General features: G+C 48.1%; 2 protein-coding genes across 3 annotated transcripts; one reads left to right on the top strand and one right to left on the bottom strand.

Annotated features, from left to right (window-relative positions):
* The first annotated feature begins 993 nt into the window (after window positions 1–993).
* FABP3 (fatty acid binding protein 3) lies at window positions 994–4,319 on the top strand. Its single transcript, XM_031594679.2, has 4 exons — window positions 994–1,152; window positions 1,732–1,904; window positions 3,842–3,943; window positions 4,022–4,319. The coding sequence occupies exons 1-4, from the start codon at window positions 1,080–1,082 to the stop codon at window positions 4,073–4,075; spliced, it is 402 nt and encodes a 133-aa protein (XP_031450539.1). The 5' UTR covers window positions 994–1,079; the 3' UTR covers window positions 4,076–4,319.
* An 893-nt stretch (window positions 4,320–5,212) lies between these two features.
* Window positions 5,213–18,151, bottom strand: ZCCHC17 (zinc finger CCHC-type containing 17). 2 transcript variants are annotated; one of them, XM_090123938.1, is made up of 8 exons: window positions 18,136–18,151; window positions 17,874–18,015; window positions 17,531–17,588; window positions 16,700–16,800; window positions 15,958–16,049; window positions 15,100–15,200; window positions 13,838–13,986; window positions 5,213–6,116 (listed from the first exon to the last, which is right to left on the bottom strand). In XM_090123938.1, the coding sequence occupies exons 2-8, from the start codon at window positions 17,913–17,915 to the stop codon at window positions 5,940–5,942; spliced, it is 720 nt and encodes a 239-aa protein (XP_089980064.1). In that variant the 5' UTR covers window positions 17,916–18,015; window positions 18,136–18,151; the 3' UTR covers window positions 5,213–5,939. The 2 variants fall into 2 exon arrangements, with proteins under 2 accessions (XP_089980064.1, XP_031450950.1); XM_031595090.2 differs by having other exon boundaries at window positions 18,100–18,138.
* Window positions 18,152–18,224: the final 73 nt, after the last annotated feature.

Here is an 18,224-nt window from a genome sequence, read left to right as displayed (position 1 = left end):
ACTCGCAGCCCCTCCAAGGCCGTGGGGAGGAGGCTGAACTTGAGCCCCTGGCTATTTTTGGGTGCCTGCAGTGACACCTTGGGGATGGAAAGAGAGACAAAGTGTCCCCGAGTGTCACCCAGGCATGTTCGCTTTTGACCCTGATGCCACTGCCCTGCAGTGCTGGGTATGGGGACACTCAGTGATTGCCATCCAATCCCCAAACCCAAAGGATTGATATTGGGCAGAAGATGCCTGACCCCCACAGGCTCACCCCTTCCCACAAATATGTCCCCAAAGGTGACAGCCACCTCCTGTGTGTCCCCCCGAGTTGGGGACACTTTGGCCAAGGGGACCCCCAGAGCTGTCAGCACAACTGAAGGGGTCGGGAGGGGGGGGAATGGGAGGAGGCTCATCACTGAGCCAGGGCCGTGTGCCCACTGGGGCAGGGGACACCAAATTCCACTACCACCGCAATCCCCTGGCATGCTGCAACCCGAGCCTGAAGGAGGAGGGGATCGTGTCCCGGATGCCACCAACCCTGTGGGGACACACCCGTGGGGGAGAGTGGTGGACAGCACCCGTGGGACATGGGGGGCTTCAAGCCTGAACCCAGCAGAACCAAGACCCCAGGGCAGCTGTTGGGATGGGCAGATTTGAGGGAGTCCAAAAGGCGTTAAACTGAAATCACCAGCGATGGGAGGGATGGGGATGTGGCCGTCCTCACCCTCACTGCCCCCAGCACACACACACGATCCCCCGTGTCCCCACGGATGTTCCCGTGCCTCAGTTTCCCCCCTCCATCCACACCTCACCGTGAAGCACGCGGCCATCGGCACCGCACATCCTCGCCTCCACGCACCCACGCGCGTCCGCGATCTCCGCGGGGCCGCGCACAGCACACGGGCAGGGGATGGGGGTGGAGGGGGCGGCCGGGGGGCGGCGGTTGGCAGCGCTGCCCGTCCCCGTCGGGGTATTTCTGGAGCCTCTTCCCATCATGTGATGGGGCCGGTATTTAAGGAGCCGCGGGGCCGGGCGGCAGCTGCGGGCGGTGCGGCGCTGCGGGGACAGACGGACACGGGGACACGCGCGGCTTCGCCATGGTGGAAGCGTTCGTGGGCACCTGGAAGCTGGTGGACACGGCCAATTTCGATGAGTACATGAAGGCGTTGGGTGAGTGCGGGGTCGGGAAGGCGGAAATCGCCGTTTTTTCCGCCTTTTTTTTTTTCTTTCTTTCTTTTTTTTTTTTTAATGGGGAGGGTGGGGATCGTCGGCTGCTGCATGGGTTTAAAAGGGAAAAATAAAAATAGGAATAATAAAATATAGAAATAAAAATAGGAAAGAGCAACGCGGTGCTGTGCTGGGGAGGGGCTGCTGCCGGGGTGGAGGGGAACGGGTGGAATCACCCCACCCGGTCCCCCCCCCCCGAAACCCCGGTGTGGGGGAAGGGCTGATGAAGGGGATCCCAGGGGCTTCGTGCCCCCATCCGCTGTCCTGAATCCTCCATCCCTGGGCAGGATGAGCCCCAGAGGGGTCTGGAGGGGTGGTGACCACAGGTGCTTCCCGTTCTGCCCAGCCATAAATGTGCAGGATCAGCCCCTGAATGATGCCCAGATCCCCCACAAAGTACGGCCCCGTGGGGATGCAGTGGGTCCCCCCCCCCGTGTCGAAAAAAAAGCCCCCCCAAAAAACCAGGAGGGGCTCTGGGGTGACGCATGGGGACACCGCATTGACCCCCTGTCCCCCAACCAGGGGTGGGCTTTGCCACCAGGCAGATGGCCGGCCTGACCAAACCCACCACCATCATCGAGGTGGATGGTGACAAGGTGACGGTGAAGACCCATAGCACCTTCAAGAACACAGAGATCAGCTTCAAGCTGGGCGAGGAGTTCGATGAGACCACGGCCGACGACAGGCACGTCAAGGTGAGGGAGCTGGGGGGCTGCTTCCCTCTGCCCTTTGCACCCCTTGCCTCCACTTGCATCTGGGTTTTGCGGAAGGCGATGCTGTAACTGAGTGGCTGTGTTGCAAAAGAGATTTGGGGGCCATCACGGGGCTTGTAGGCACACGAAACTTCTTCCTGCCCCATGGGGAAGCAGGCACAGGGCTGGGTGGGGAGTGAGGTTGGGCTGAAATGGGGCGAGTGCGAGCAAGGCGGTAGTGCCAGGCAGACATTGCAGCATATCCCTGTCTTCATCCTCTGCTCCATCTGCTCAGCCTATCCTGGTGCCATCCATCTTGCTGGGGAACCAGAGCAGCAGTAGAGCACAGGTTTGACCCCTAGGAGATATTTCCATGCACAGCTTTGACTATAACCAGCCTGCCTGCTTTGTCTTGTGACAGCTCTGCCCCAAGCATAGGGCTGATCCGCTCAGGGTGGTGGAAACTATGCTAAAAGCTCTTTGGCTGCTGGTGTGTGGCAGGGACGTGTGAAGCAGCCAGGGACGTGCCCTTCAGACACCCCTCGGCTGGCTGCCAGAGGGCAGACAATGAAATGGGGCCCATCTGACAGCCCCCAGGCAGCCAAGCAGGAAGCTGTGGGGCTGTGAGGTGCTCCAAGATGAGGAGCCACCAAACTGGGGGGGACCCAGAATGTCTGGGGTGCAGGGAAAGGAGAACTTGAGCTCTGAAGGAAGCTGAGCTGCAGAGCACCCAAGCCATGGGGACACCCAATGCATTAGGACCTCTGTGCTATGGGGACATCAAGTCATGGGGAGACCTGAATTCTGGGGACTTTCAAGTCATGGAGGCTCCTAAGTGATGAGGACATCCAAGCCGTGGGGAGACCTGAGCTAAGAGGACATCCAAGTCATGGGGACACCTAAGCCATGAGGATACCCAAGCTATGGGGACACACTAATGGGGAGAGCTGAGCTTTGGAGGCATCCAATCATGGGTAACTCAAGCCATGAGGAGATCAAAACCAGTGCAGAGTCCCTACCCATGAAGGAAACCAAGTGGGTTGCAGGGACCCCCATCATGGTGAGACCCAATTCATGGGAGCATCCAACCATGGGGTGACTCAAGCAATGGGGAGACCTGAGGACATGCAGGTAATGGGAAGTCCTAAGCTATGGGGACATCCAACCACTGGGAGATTCAAACTATGAGAAGACCAAACGATGGAGAATCTTAAGCCATGCAGAACCCTGATCCATGGAGCACTGAAGCCTTGGGCTGGATGGACTTGAGCTATGTCAACCAATCCATGAGGTCAGCGAGATGCAGCAGCAGTGCTGGGGACCTGAGCCATGCAAAACCCAGCCCTTGGGTGCCTGTGCTCCAGGGTGCACAGGGACGTTTGCAAGGGACAAGAGGCTGGGACAGCTGGGGGCATGCGGTCCCCTGGGCTGGAGCTGAGAAATATCACTGGAAGGCAGAGGACTGGGTGTCAGGCAGTGGGGGGATAGCAGAACAGAGCTGGGCAGACTGTGCCACTTCCCATGCTGGCACAGCCAAGCCCTCTGTCACGTTAACCTTGGCACTGGCCGGGCTCTCAGGGCTGAGTCAACAGCAGCGGCTGAGCAAACAGGAGCCCGGATGAGCAAGGGCTTGTTCAACAGCTCAGCTCAGGATGCAGCTGTGGGGCAGGGGGCAGGGTCACCGTGCCAGTGGCCCCTGGTGCCAACAAGGGGCAACTGGGGCTATGATTGTGACCCAGCTGCTGTCCTGTGCCAAGCTGGGTGAGTAGAGCCAAGTGGAATCCTGGCACCCAGGGATCCTGGAGGCACCCAGGGATCCTGGAGGCACCCTTTGCTGGTCTTTGGGCCCCATGGGATGAAAAGGAGCATCCAAAGCTGTAAGGATGGAGCAGCAAAGCTCCAGCCATGAGGGGAATGGTGGTTCTGTTCTCTCTCCACAGTCCTTGGTCAAGCTAGACGGAGGCAAGCTGGTCCATGTGCAGAAGTGGGATGGGAAGGAGACATCACTAGTGCGGGAGCTGAAGGATGGGAAATTGATTCTGGTAAGTAAATACAAAGGATTTTAGATGGGGGGATGCCCAAGATCCCACCCCAGTGCTCACAGTGCTCTTTGCCCCCAGACTCTCACCATGGGCAGCGTTGTCTCCACCCGCACCTACGAGAAGGCATCATAGGGGCTGTCCCCAGCTCCCTGCCCGTCCCCCAGTGCCAGCTCCAGCATTGAGTTCTCTGCCTTCCCCGCGCGGTGCGCGGCTCACCGCAGTGCTGGAGCCTTCCAAAGCCACCGTGCCCTGATCCTGTGGTCTCGTGGGGCTGGTTGGGGTGAGGGTGTTATGTTTGTTATTATTTTTCTCTTTTTTTTTTTTTTTTAATGGAAGAACCCACGTGGAAAAATAATAAAAGCAATGTTGTTACAGAGCTGTGGCTGGCGTGCTTGGAAAAAGGCTTTTGGCATGTGCACCCATGTGCTATCACCATCCCCTTTATCCGCTGCACAGCACATGTTGTCTTCCCCCAGGGCACCCATCAGGCTCTCAAACACAGTAACATGTGGGAAAAACCCAGCATCAGCCACTTCCCAGCACTGGTGAGCCCACACTAGGGCAGGTCCTGCTGCACTCAGGGTCTCTGCCACCCATTGCATCAGTGCTGCAGCACCAGGTGGACACACAGCCCGTTTTTTTGGAGGGGATATTAGTTCACTCCAATGGCAGCTCTGCTATAAATCATTCATGATACGAGCACACGTCATGCCAACCAAAGCAATCCTTCCCCAGCACTAATCCAGACAGGTGCTGCCTGCCAAAGCATCAGGCAGTATGACGTGCCTGGCCACAGAGGAGCTGAGGAGTCAAGGTCAAGAGAACATCAGGGCCTGGGCTGGAAAGGGACCAGCCCAAAGTCAGGCTGGGCCACGGGGACCTGAAGGAGTTCAGGGGCTGAAGCCCTGTGCCCAGCCCCAGCCCTGCTGTGCAAAATGAGATTTGGGCAAGCAGCACTGAAAACAGCCCCACTTCAGCAAAACCTCCCTGACCTTCAGCTCGTTACAGGACTCACAATGCAGTCACTACTACAGACCATCACAGCGAGCCTCACCACACACCAGTCTTCTTATGGGGATGGCATCCTCACCCCAGGGAAGCCCTGCAGGCTCTAGCACAGGGCTTCTCCCTACCTGGTTATCAAAACTCCATAACACATCCCATCTCTTCCTAAGCAGGCAGTTCTCAGCTTGCAGGCCAGGGGCTCTTTTATCCACTGCTCAAGATGAAAGCGTAGAGTGCACAAAAGAAAGAAAACAGTACAAAGTACACCTGGAGATTTGAGAGATTTATTTTCCATCCTTTACAAAGGCAGCAAATACACCACAGTTAATGTTTACTTAAAATATCACCACTCACCACTTTGCTTCTTACTCTGCCACTTTCAATGTTTACAGACAAAAATGAATGCAGCAGGGGGAGGGTTTGAGTACCAAAGCCAACTTGTGAACCAAGCCCCTCCAGGCAGTGCCTTGCATTGAGAAAGAAGTGGGGTTAGGGCACAGATAGCAGTGCCCTTCCTTGGAGCTGTTGTGCAGCAGGGCTGTGCTCAGTCACTGCAGCTGCACCCATCCAACAGAGCACATGTGCAGGCAGGCTGGGGCGCAGGGACACACAGCTCCACCTTTTACAGGCAACTCCATCCGGGACTGATGTCACAGCTCAGGGCTGACGCTGACCGGGGAGCCTGCAGGGTGGTGGCAGCTTACCCAGCCCCACAGGAGGCTACAGGATAGAGGGGCTGATGAATGGGTGTAATTAGACTACGCTGGCAAGCACGCCCACTGGCCTCAGTGGGAGAAAAAGGCAGCCCGTGCCTAAGGTAACAGAGGAAAACTTACAGCAAAGTCAACAACTTTAACAACACAGGCTGAGCATTACTTTTGGAAGAAGGAAACTCCTTGACTTGCTGCAAGGAGCACACTGACTTGCTCCTGCTTGCTCCCAGCAGCACATTCCAGGGATTCACAACAGCAGTGCCCCTCTCTGCCTGCTGTCACTCTTTGGTCTTCTTCTTATGCTTCTTTTTCTTCTTCTTCTGAGCCTTACTGGTCTTCCCTGAATGCTTGGCCCTCTTGCTGGCTGGCTGAGCTCCATCGCTGTCCGAGTCAGAACTGTCTGAGTCAGACTCAGTGGACTGCTTACTCTTGTGCTTCTTTTTCTTCTTCTTCTCCTATCAAATGAAACAAAACAAATACAGCTTTGCACATGGGAAAACCGTCACTTGTGCTCAGGGCACCGAGCCATTTGCTGTCATGAGAGCCTGAAAAGCTGTGAGAGAAGTGAGCCTGTCCCAACATGATGATGCATGCAGGCTCTGCCCCAGCTGCATGGACTTTGCCACCTGTGTCAGCCCATAGCTACAGCAGGCACTGTCTGACAGCTGGCAGGACAGAGGTGGGTACCGAAATGGAAATCCAAGCCTGAATACTGGTAGTCACATCACAAAGAGAGTACTCCATTTATTTAAGGCTATTCCTTTTTATAGGGGTTGGCAGGAAGAAGACTTTTGCCAACGAAATGGTTTCTAAAACAGCCAGCTGGAAGTGAGAGCTATCCCCACTTCCCCACATCATCAGCAGCCCACAGGCTGCCAGGAAAAGAACACTAATGCACTGGAGCACTAACAGCAACACACCCTTCTCCTCACTGCAAAGCCCAAGTGTAGCCAAAATGCAGAGGAATAGTTTGGAAACCTCAACCATCAGAGTCATTACCTGTGAACCACGGAGAGAGGGACGGGACAGTCCTGCAGGGCCTCCCAGCACACCACAGCCCTAGAGCAGCTGTGCTGGGGCAGACCCCACACCACCCCCTCCCACCCCCCAAGGCCCAAAACGTTTTTCAGATGTGAAGTTTCCCTTGGCCCTCCCTGGAGGGGAGATGGGATGAGGAAAGCACCCTTTGGCAATAACTCTCTTTGCACAATCTCATCTCCCCACCACGTGGCAGGCAGAGGTTAGGGGCGTCACTGAGCCCCCAGGGCTGCATTTCTGTGAGGCTCTGAAACAAGAGCTACACAGTGTTCAAGAGGGACCTAACATTTACGGGCAGAAAAAGACCAGCTGGTGCTTGAATAAATCATGCAAGGAACTTTATAAGAGGAACTGAGTTTTGAGGCATTGAGCAGTAACTTCTTAGCACAGATTACTCTGAAATCAGTACTGCAGTTACACCTCCTCCCAAAGAATCTCAAGGCAGACAAAGACCATTTAACAGCGTGGAGATGGCAATTTGTATCTATTTAATTAGACAGCAGGACTGAGAGGGAGGATGTGATCCGGCTGTGCAGGCAGCACACGAAGACCAGCACCAGCCCTGCTGTGCCCCACAGCCCCAAGCAGCAGCTGGGCCATCACCTGCATGGTGCAAACCAAGCAGCCCCAGCACCAGAGGGGAGCAGAATAGCAACACCATGATTCTGGGAAGTAAATTAAAGCACCGTGCAGGTGAGCAGGCCCAAGATGCAGTATGTTGTCAAGCATGCAGAGACTGCTAATGGTGATTCCAGCTCTCCACCTAAGTCCAGCAAGCATTCCATCCAGCAACAAGCACTCACTGCTTTCTTCCACAGTCGTATCAACACTAAGAAAGAGACCTTTCTTTGCAGATGTGTATCATGAATTTTCATTGCAGTTCAAGCACGTAAAAAGGATGTAAGAAAAGAAGCAAAACAGATTTTCACAAAACAGAGATGGGCCAGCAAGGCCACCCATGCCACTGCAAATGCCTGTGATAGGCTTAGACAATAGCAGTGAGGAATGCAGCCCAGCAAGCAAAGCTTGCTGCTCTAAGCCCTGTACTGGTGTTTTTGCTTGAAGTGTGCTCATTCCTGGACAATGTGTGTGTGCTAACTGCTCTGACCTGCATTGTAAACTGGGCATAGACTTTCCCAAACTTACTGAAAACTATCAGCCAATTGCATTATCCAGTTATACAGGCAAGTCCAAGTGCTAGTTGTACTAGATGAGGCTTTTTCCCCTATCTGCAGTCCAGCTCCTTTCCCCACATACATACTCTACCACATGCATCTTATTTAGATTTACCATCCTGCCACAGTTCACAAGCACTGCACCTCCATGCACAGTTTGGGCCCAAGAATGGCTCTTCCTGAAAGCACCAAATTAACACACAGGTTTGCAAAAACACAGCTAGAGTGGAAGTGAGCTCATGGAAACAGCCTCCAAGTGGGGCAAAAGCAAAGAGCCACTGCCAGAGATGGGCACTGCTACTGACAATCCCAAACACAATTTCAGTGTTTGCCATATAAAACATGTTTTAAATTCCACTATGCAAGGGAGCGTAACATGAGAAGCCTGGAGACCCCAAGCTAGCAGCTCTGTTTATTTTCAATGCCAAGTGTTTCCAATGACCTCAAGGTCACCTGTGGGCTTGCAGCAGAGTTTTACTGGAAGAGGCCTGCTGTAAATCACACCCCTGCCTTGGCAGGGCTGATTGTGCCATGCACTCATTTCATGAGGAAACCCAAAAAAAAAGCAGTGAGCCCAACAGCACAGTTGTGCAAGACACAGGGCTACAGGCAGAACAAATTTTCTGGAAGGTCTCCTCTCTTGGCTAGCTGCTCTGTGCATCCACAGCCAACCCAGAAGAACAGTTAAGCCAAGGAAGAGAAAAAGAATGCATGAACAGGCAAAGGGAACATCACTATCAGCCACGGATACACAGGTGATACCTGCACAAAATCAGAATGACTCACGAATTTCTACCTGCTCCAACAAAGCTGGGATCAGAACTGGGTGCTGAAAGTCTGAATCCAGCACTGACACTGTGGGCCTGTCCTGAGTCACTCTGGGATGCCTGTAGCACTGCCTGGGGCTGGCTACACACCCACCCCACCCAGGCAAAAACAGCCATCCCAGCTAAAAAACTGGAAAGCATCCACCTAAAGGAAACTCGCTTCACAGAAGGAAGCCTGAGAAAGGCAATGTGCCTACTCACCCACAAGATTGCAAATGAAGAAACCAGTACTCGTGTGAGAAACAGTTGCTAAGAACAGAAAAAGAATAAATGAGGCAAAGATGGGGGGAAAATCCCCTGTAATAACTGGCTTTTCCATCCTGACTCTGCTTCTGCTGCTGGCTTGAAGGTCCTGTGGCAGCTCACTGTGACAAGGGAGGATGTTAATGCCAAGACCATGCAGTGTGGAAGTATGCTTTAACAGGGCATTTCACCCAGATGCTGGCAGCCCTCCAGTGCCTCACCTCACGCTATAAAGGGCAAGCTGTCTTCAGATTGCTTGGGGAAAAAAGGCGCCTCAATGCAATGAGCACAGAGAAGGCTGATTTCTCTCCTTCCTCCCCACGAGACATTCCTTCCATTAGCTTCAGTCACTTCCAGGCAAGCGTGGTCTCCACACGAATACACCAGCTTACAGGAAGACAAGCTGAGAGGTGTACATGTTTTATTTAATAACACATCCTCCCCTAAGAGTGGGGACATGAGCAGCCATCTAAAAATCTCAATTCAGCATGGATAACATGCCATAGCACCAGATAGACACTCTCAGTTAAGGACAAAGAAAGAAGGAAGCTAGTAGCTTATTAAATGTGAAACACAACAATTATTTTAGGGAGACCATTCAGCTCTAATCTGTGCCTTGACTTTGCTGTATATCAAACAAAGAGTCATCTCAGACCCCAAAGAAGTTTCAGAGAACCAAGCTGACTGCACACACTTTTCTGGCAAGTATCAGTTTCTGTAGCTTCACCACAGTACCATAAAAGGCTCACATGGCAAGGGCAGAAGCAAATCACTACCATCTTCTTCTGAAGACTGTTAAGAGTTAAACCTTCTAGGAAAAAGGATGCAGTGTGGAGAATTTTCTCAAGCTTTTCCAGTCTGTGAACGTGGTGAGAAAACTGGAGAAGACCTTAACTAACAGTTTCATTCCAGAGCTTGGGAAGCTGTCTCAGCATGTGAAGGCTGAAGATAAGACAGGATGTCACATCTGTCTCCTCAGGATTACAGGGAGAGGTACACCAATCACAGTAACAAAGAAAAAGACACTAGACCACAGACCTGACTTTAATTGCCAGCATCCTGGTATGGGATGAGCAGCACTCAGCTGCTTTGCCATGCTCCACTGGATGCCAGACTCACTCTGCTCACCAGGACTTACCTACACTGCACAGCCTTCCTCTGGTTTACATGTCAGTACCAAAGTAAATGTCCAAACTCTGCCTTTAATAACAGCAACAAAGCCTCCCCAAGCCCAGAACTACAGACAGGTCTCCAGAAGGGATTGCTGCTGATGAGCTCTGCTGTTCTCAGGCACACCCAGGCACTCCCTCAGTACTACAAATGCTGCATTTGTGCAAGCATTGTGAGAGAATTTTGCCCAAATTTTGCCCTCTCTAACCATCTTTACAAGTACAAAGACCATTACAGCTCTTCACATGCATTGTCCAGTACCTCTCTTACAGTTCTACTAAAATTGAATAAACTTGCTTCAAAATCCTTCAAATACAAGAACTGTGTTGAGGGATGGCATACAGAAGCTGAGTAGCTGGACTACAGCCTGACAGTCCTGGCTTTCCTATTGCCAGATAAATTGAAAAAGCTGGTACTATTGAAGGGGACCACACTGCTCCAGGCTTTTTCCTGTTCTTTGTAAGACAGATTGCTTGAGGCTACATTCTAAGAATGTCATAACAGCTCATTCCTTCTACAAGTATTTGATTTTGAGATAAGAGGGGAGCGTCCACAACTCTCGAAGCTTAAAGAACTTTTCACCAGCACTTTGTAGCCATGGTGTTGTTTAGAGCCTTCATGTCTGTCTTTGTGATAAAGGAAAATGGATTTCCAGCTGTTTGTCCCACATCTCCAGCAAGGTGCAGATATTCCTGCTAAGTTTATATTAATATATAATAAATAAACCATCTCTCAGTTTAATATTAAATGAGGTTCACTATGTAAATCCCCCAAAAATATATTTTATCCCTGGTTTAAAGGACCAGTTAGAATTTATCTGATGAGAAGAGTCTAGATTATGGCAATTTATTAAATATAGGAAAAGTCAGAAAAGCATAGGTAAGAATGTTAAAGAGAAAAGCATACTGTGTGAAGAGAGTGGATTTGACTCTGCAATGCCCTGAGCTATTGTCATTTAAGAATTAGGAAAACAAGTACTAGCAACAGGCAAGGATAGATGAGCTTGATGAGTTACAGGTCACTGAACAAACAACACTTAATGAGGTGTGGTTTTAAGTGAAAGACAACAGGAATACTTCATGGTAATCTTTTACAGGATGGGAGAAAAAGCTGCAAGGATTGCAGAAAAAGCAGTCACAGATCACATTTACCATACAATTCCAGTGACCATTGTGAAACCACAGCAGAGTACAGGTCATTTTTGTAAAGTTCAAATTAAAGATATTCCTCCTAGTGCTGAAACAGCAGTTCTTTTCTCAGAGGGCAAGAGAGAAGAATCAGAAGGGTTTGTTTTTTTTTCTCAGCACGCCTCCCTCCTACGCAAGCTCAGCACAGGCACAATGTTGTGTTCCCATAGGAGCTCCCTCACCCTGTGACCCACAGAGTAAAAGTGAAAGGGACACAGCAACAGCCTGCACAGCTGTCGAGGCTCCCCAGATGCTCTCTGGTGCTTCCACAGCACAGTGACAGCACTAGATGAGCTTCTGCCACCAGCCACTGTTTTCTCACTGATAACAGGATGTGTGTAGTACTGACACTGTGATCTGAAAGGAGAAAGCCTTGTACCCACTGCCATTCCAGAAGTTGTGTGAGTGCAGAGAGCTCCACTCTGTTAATGTCATACAATTCAGGCAGAAGAGCAGAGTACTGAAGAACTTTTTTTTTTTTTTTTAATTTAAATCTCCACTGTGGTACAAAAGAGATTCCAGTGGGACAAAAAACACTGTATTTTTTCTTCAGGATTCTCACAAACCAGGACAACAGCAACAAACCACCATACAGTAACCCTGGGGATGGCATGCAGACAAAGCAGAGAATAAGGTCTCCAGAGCATCTCTTTAAGGAAATGCTGGAGGGAGGGAAAAGCACTCAGGGACTGCAAAGAACTACCAGATCAGGGACACAGAAAATGCAGATAATGAACAACCTAGAGCATTACTGCTATTACTACGACACTAAACAGCAGTTTCCTATCTACCAAGCACCTCTCTACTCACTAAAAATATATTTCTACACCTATGTAACAAACATCAGATGGGATAAGGTTTGCAGAGTAATTCTCACTAGGTAGACTGAGCTATTTCTATTTTGTGTAAATCCTCTTGGGGATCTAGGCAACCCGGGAAGCACAACGGTGGCTCCCAGACAAGATCACAGCAGGCACCCAAGCCAACAAGGGAGCTATTCATTTCAAGGATCCCACATCCTGCCTCTAGAAAACTCAGAGTTTTATTTTCCAGCACTGGAAAACATCTGAAAACTTTTGATCTCCTTCTTGAGAAGGGAGAAGATCAAAGAAACAAGCAACATTTAAAGAAAGGCTGTTAATCCACAGAGTAAAAAACAAAAAAAGTAACCAATTCACAGCAGTGACCCACATATCCTGAAGTCCCAGCAGGGCAAGGCTCCACAGGAAACCCCTGTCAGATAGGCACCAATGTGATAAAGCACTATTTGTGTACCTCCCAGTACAAGTTTTCCCAGTAGAATTGAAATAACAGCTACACTGTAAGACAAAGTGAGCCATTACCAGGTAAATCATCCTTGTTCTTGAGGGAGGAGAACTCCAGGTAGGAGAAGCAAGCTCTGCTGAGTTTTTGCAAACAGCCTGCTGTCACAATGGCAAGACAGAAACTGATGTCTGAAACAGTCACAGTTATGCTGTGATGTGAGAGACAAGTCAGTTCAATTGACTGTCTCCAAGACCATAATAGAGTACATGTATTCTACACTGCAGCATAATAACATACCACAGACAAGCCCAACACATTCTTGAATGAGAGCCTACATACTGGGAAGCAAAGCACATCTCACTACCTCTTCCAAAAGCTCTCCCCTTCTTCAGCCTGACCTGCTTCTAAACATGAGAAATCCCACTGCCCTTCCGGTCTGTTGCACCTCTCTAGGAAAACAGAATGGTTGTAAGGCTGTGGAAGGAAACAAAAAGAAAAAAAAAAAAGGAGAAAGAAAAGGCTTTAGAAGAATGATGGATACTCATGACGTGAAGGTGACTGACAAAGAGTTTAGTTACCAAACTCTCAAAATGGAATGTTCATTTCTGTACAGTGAGACACACCACCAAGCACTCCTGTTTTAGATTCAAGTTTCTTCTACTTTTTTTTTTTTCTTAATTAAATCAGTATGCTCTGAAACCAGAATTCAACCATTCCAAGATTAAGATACAAAAACATAAAAGATCCCTGGAAATTTGTAACTTTATAGCCTGCAAATGGAGTATGCTTCTTGTGCAAATACAATCTGTGATTTTACCCTGGCATGTGCAGATATACCAAGTTCACACCACAGAGGCTGGCAGGGCAGCAGTGGGCATTTGCTTCAGATTAAAGAAAGGTGACTGTATAAGAGCAGCAAGAGAGAAGACAAAAGAGTTCTACTGGCAAGAAACATGGAAATTCAGGAAACCTAAGTAAGTTCTATTGAGTTTCACAATAAGAAAAAGATGCCTTTCTTACTTCTTTTGAGAGCTATGCATTATAACACAGCTTAGGGACAGTTAACAAGAATAAAAGGAGATAGTACAAGAAATGCTGCAGAGTTTGCAGAAAAGACTGCCACTTAGCTAACGAACCTGCACACAACGGAGCCACTTCCTCAGCCCAGCACTGACCACTCAATCATGTGCTATAGTAAGTCATAGCTGTAACTCAACAGAACCATTTTGTCTGGCTCACTTTTCCAGACTTGCAGTAAGGTACTTCATACCTTCTTCCTTTTCTTTGAAGAATCATCAGACAAGCTGCTCTTTCTGCGTCTTTCACATTCTGCTGCTGTCACCTCCTCTTCTTCCTCTTCTGGAATCAGGCTGTATTTGGTCCCTCCAGGCTGCATGAAACACTCCTTGGCAAAATGACCTGCAAAAGAGTGTTTGAAAGTGTAATCCCTCTCCATCCTCAGACACTTCTATTTTGTACAACTGCACTTCATACACCCAAAGTGCCAACAACAACCTTTTTTTATTAGTAGCCACAATACAACAATCTCAAATGTACATTTTTAGTCCAGGTATTTGTACTAATTTAGCACGCCCTGATTAAAGAAAGAATAAGTGCAAAATACATCATTTTGGAAAGACTAGTCAAACAAAGCTAAGACACTGTTTATGAACAGGAAAATAAGGGCAAGGACTTAAGCAGCATGAAAAAGTATACGTGGAAAGGACAGATATCTGGTGGGTGAGTGGAAAAAAATGTAGGATCTAGTTAAGTTTTGGGGGTTCTTTAGAATGGTATTTTATAAGGCCACGGCACAGAACCATACTGGTGTTTAATAGCTGCCCTTATATCTGTCTTTATTAACCTTCTCCAAAAGCATCAACTCCAGCCTAGCATCAACTCCAGCCTAGCATCAACTCCAGCCTAGCATCAACTCCAGCCTAGCCACTTACTCTGTGGTCAAACAAGAAGTTGGATGCAACAAAAACTCAAGATACAAAGAACCACCTTACACCTCAACAGTCGCAAAGCTGCTGTAGAAGTACCACATAAGCTAACTTCCCACTGTTGCACTAAGCAAAATACAAAAGCCTTAGGTAAAAATGCTTACTTGGAGCTCTAAGACAGCTGCTTACAAACTTACACTGTGTTTCCAGCAACTAATCAGTTAAGTCATTTTCACTGACCTTTTTAACCCTTGTTAAACGGTCTGGTGAAGGCATGCATTTATTTCTTACAATGCAAAACTGGAATAAAGCCTTGGTTATAAAGGCATGTTCACAAAAACAAGGAGAACCCATACTCAGAAGAAAGCTCAGGGATGCAATTTTAAGAAAGACACCTTCTAAAAGGAATTTACTTAAGTCTTCACTTTGCACAACAAGTGATAGAAAATACTGCTCTCAAAGCAAAATTTAGTCTTTACAAAACAAAATGCAGTACAACAGACATCACTGCAATTCGATCCATAGGTCACTATCTGGTTGGAAGAAGGCTATGCCAAAAGAACAAAACAACCCCACAAAAACATACCTTTGCAGCCACATTTCTTGCACACAGTGTTCAAGACAGCTTCAAGTGTGATCTTCTGACTGGTGTAGTCTCTAAATGTGCGTTTTTTTCTCTCATCCTGACTGGAAAGAGAAGAAAAAGTTCCACTTTCAATCTCAACCCTTTATACTTACACATAGGCAAGCTAAATTTCCCCACTCCCTTTCCAACATTGCTCTAAAAGCACAATTAGGCTATATCAAAGAATGGAGCTGACCACCTACACATGAGAATAAACCAATTCATTAAGAGCATGTTAGGTTATCTTCTATTTTAAGATCAACTGAACATCCTCTACACAAAGCAAGCAAATGCTATAAGCTGCAATTAGCTGCAGATGTTACAGTAACATCTGCATGATCTAGGTGAATACACACACTTGTCCAGTATGAAAATAAGAGAGTTTTATTTGAGCTGCAAGACATGTCACAGGAAAAGGTAGAGAAGGAAGCTCTGAAACATCTGAGCGGTTGACATTTGGCTTCCTACCACGTACAAGTGTGTCTATACCCATCTTGGATGAACAACTTTCTCAGCACAAGTGCACAACCACCACTAAATGCAAGAACCAAAATGCTACCAGGGTGCAAAGGGGTGGAATTCACTGCTGGAGTGAAATTCTTGCCAGCCTCTAAGCAGTACAACCAAGGAAGCACCTTCAGTCAGCCCCGCAACCAGCCAGTGCACTGCTAAGCAGCTCAGGAAGAGCTTCCCTCACCCTCTGAAGGAAGGAGGACCTTGAGGATAATTATGGCAGGAAGGCTAGGAAGGAAAGGCAGGGAAAAGCAGGCAGCAGCAACCTGCATGACCTGTTATACTCTACTCAGTAGATTTACCTACTCAAGGGAAACATTGTTTGGATCAAGATCTTTCCCTGTGCCTTGGTTAACAACCTTCATGGAAAGGGACAGTTTCAGTTTGTCATCTTTCATCTGGAAGAGAAATAAATGGAACAAGAAGAGTAAATGACATGATGCTAATTAATACAATCCATTTGGAGGCCTACAGAGAAGAAATGAAATTGGTAGCAGAGCAGAGCACTATAAAGAATACCAAACCAAAGCAATTCTTTCTATTATACTGTAGTTGCACTTTCAGTGTAGAGCATTCCAATAAATAGAACAGCTTCTGCATAAGTAGCTGACCCAGAAAAAAGACAAGATCACTAAAAGCCTTTTCAGATTAACAGAGAATCTATACAACCAAACCTGCACCAGGGAAGAATTGGAAGATCTCCTATAATTCTCAAATTTATGACCTACAAGGGAGATCCCCCAGATCAAGCAAAATTGCACACTGAAAAATTAAGTTGTATGGGCCTTTTCCTTACAGCCCTTGACAACATAAGGTGAGAATGGGTGTGCAGGAAAAGAGTACAATTCTGTTGCTTTTCAGTCAAAAGCTTTAATGAAGACCTGAACTGCATTATTTTGAGTCACAGGTCAATGCCCAAAGTCACGTATGAAAGTATCACACATCACACTCCTACCAAAGCACACAGAATTCCAAAGCTCACTGTTCTTACAGCATACTGTATTAGAATATACTTATATCTACACAGCACAACAAGAATTAAAGTTACCTCTTTTCCAATGAGTTTCACCCATACTTTGTCTCCAACATCTACTATCTCTGAGGGTTTATCTATGCGGCAGGAGGACATGTGAGTCTTATGAACAAGGCCTGATTGGAATTTTGGAAGAAGGGGGAAAAAAAAAAAAAAAAAAAATCGTGCACTGTCAAGAAATAATACTACAAAATAAACATTATTCATTTTTTTTCAGCTCATCCTTTTTACATCTACTTTTGTGTGGTAACATACAGTAATACACGTGTATGAAGAAGTACAGAAGCACAGCTTGTTTAGGCTCTGCATCTCAGAGCTTCTCTACAGCAGACACACTTCTGCCCAAAACCTTTATTAGAAGTGGTACAAAAGTAACTGGCACTTTTGGATCAGTGGGAAGTGACTATTTGTTGGATTACAGAACAACAAGCTACTATTGCTCCTTTTGTAAAATCACTTTGTTTCACACTGCATGTTTCCCACAACTGTAGAGAGAGCTTGAAGACAGCCATGATTTGTTTTATCTGAGCTTTATTTCAGTCTTTTGCATTAAGCTCATTCCACATGACCAGTAAAGAAATAAGCAGTGCAAACCATTAAGTTGTAGTGATTCCTGTTTTGCCTATATTTAAATACACCACACTTGGGAAAAAGCCATATCTAAATAGACCTCAGTCTCACATGCAAGCATACCATCTAAATTCTACTTTCTGAGAGCATCAACTGCTGCTTTGTTTGTAAAAAACACTTCTTCTAAAAGCTGCCAAATGCTTAACTCTGAGGCTGGCTGCTTAGCTTGGACACACCAACACGTAACCGAGTCCAAACAAAATAACAGAAACAAACCTTGCTTCCTGCAGCCTGGGATTTTTATAAATGCCCCATATTCTGTCACAGCAGCCACCTGTGAAGAAAACAAACACAACATTTAAAACACAGCTCTCAATAAAGTGGTTAGAACACACACAACATCCAGAAGGTTCATGTGATCTCCTACAACTCTGTGCACTGCCTGCTAACAAGAGCAAATGGGGCCAGCTGCTCCTGTGCTACCCAGGCGAGCATCTTATAGAGGTTTATACACGTGTGAGCACACACACACAGATGTACACGGACAACGGCCCAAACTAAGCAGCGATGAGGAACACAGCCACATTTCCCTCCGGTTCCCAGCGCTGTGCTCACACACCTCGCCCTGGAAGATGGCGTAGAGCTCCGGCAGCGGCTCCATCACCTCAGCACCGGGGGGTGACACACTGCAGGCCCTCCAGCGCTGCTCACATCATCCGCGACCACCTCTCAACCGGCTACCGCAGCAAGACTAGAATTGCCTTAAATACAAAAGGTCAATTAAAAAAGAACGCGTCCCGTGACCAAATCCTCAGACAAACCCACTACAAAGTCACATCTCGTACGCCGCCACCACTGAGCCACCGCCGCACCGCCCTCACCCGAGGCGCCCCCTCAGCCCACCAATCGCCGCGCGCAATACTGGCGGGAGCCAAGAATCAGCCAATCGAAGTGACCCATGTTATCTTGT

Source organism: Phasianus colchicus, chromosome 24 (genome assembly GCF_987193195.1).
Source record: "Phasianus colchicus chromosome 24, bPhaCol1.hap1.1, whole genome shotgun sequence".
In the NCBI taxonomy this organism is placed as follows: domain Eukaryota; kingdom Metazoa; phylum Chordata; class Aves; order Galliformes; family Phasianidae; genus Phasianus; species Phasianus colchicus.
This window is presented reverse-complemented; position numbering and strand designations above follow the sequence as displayed.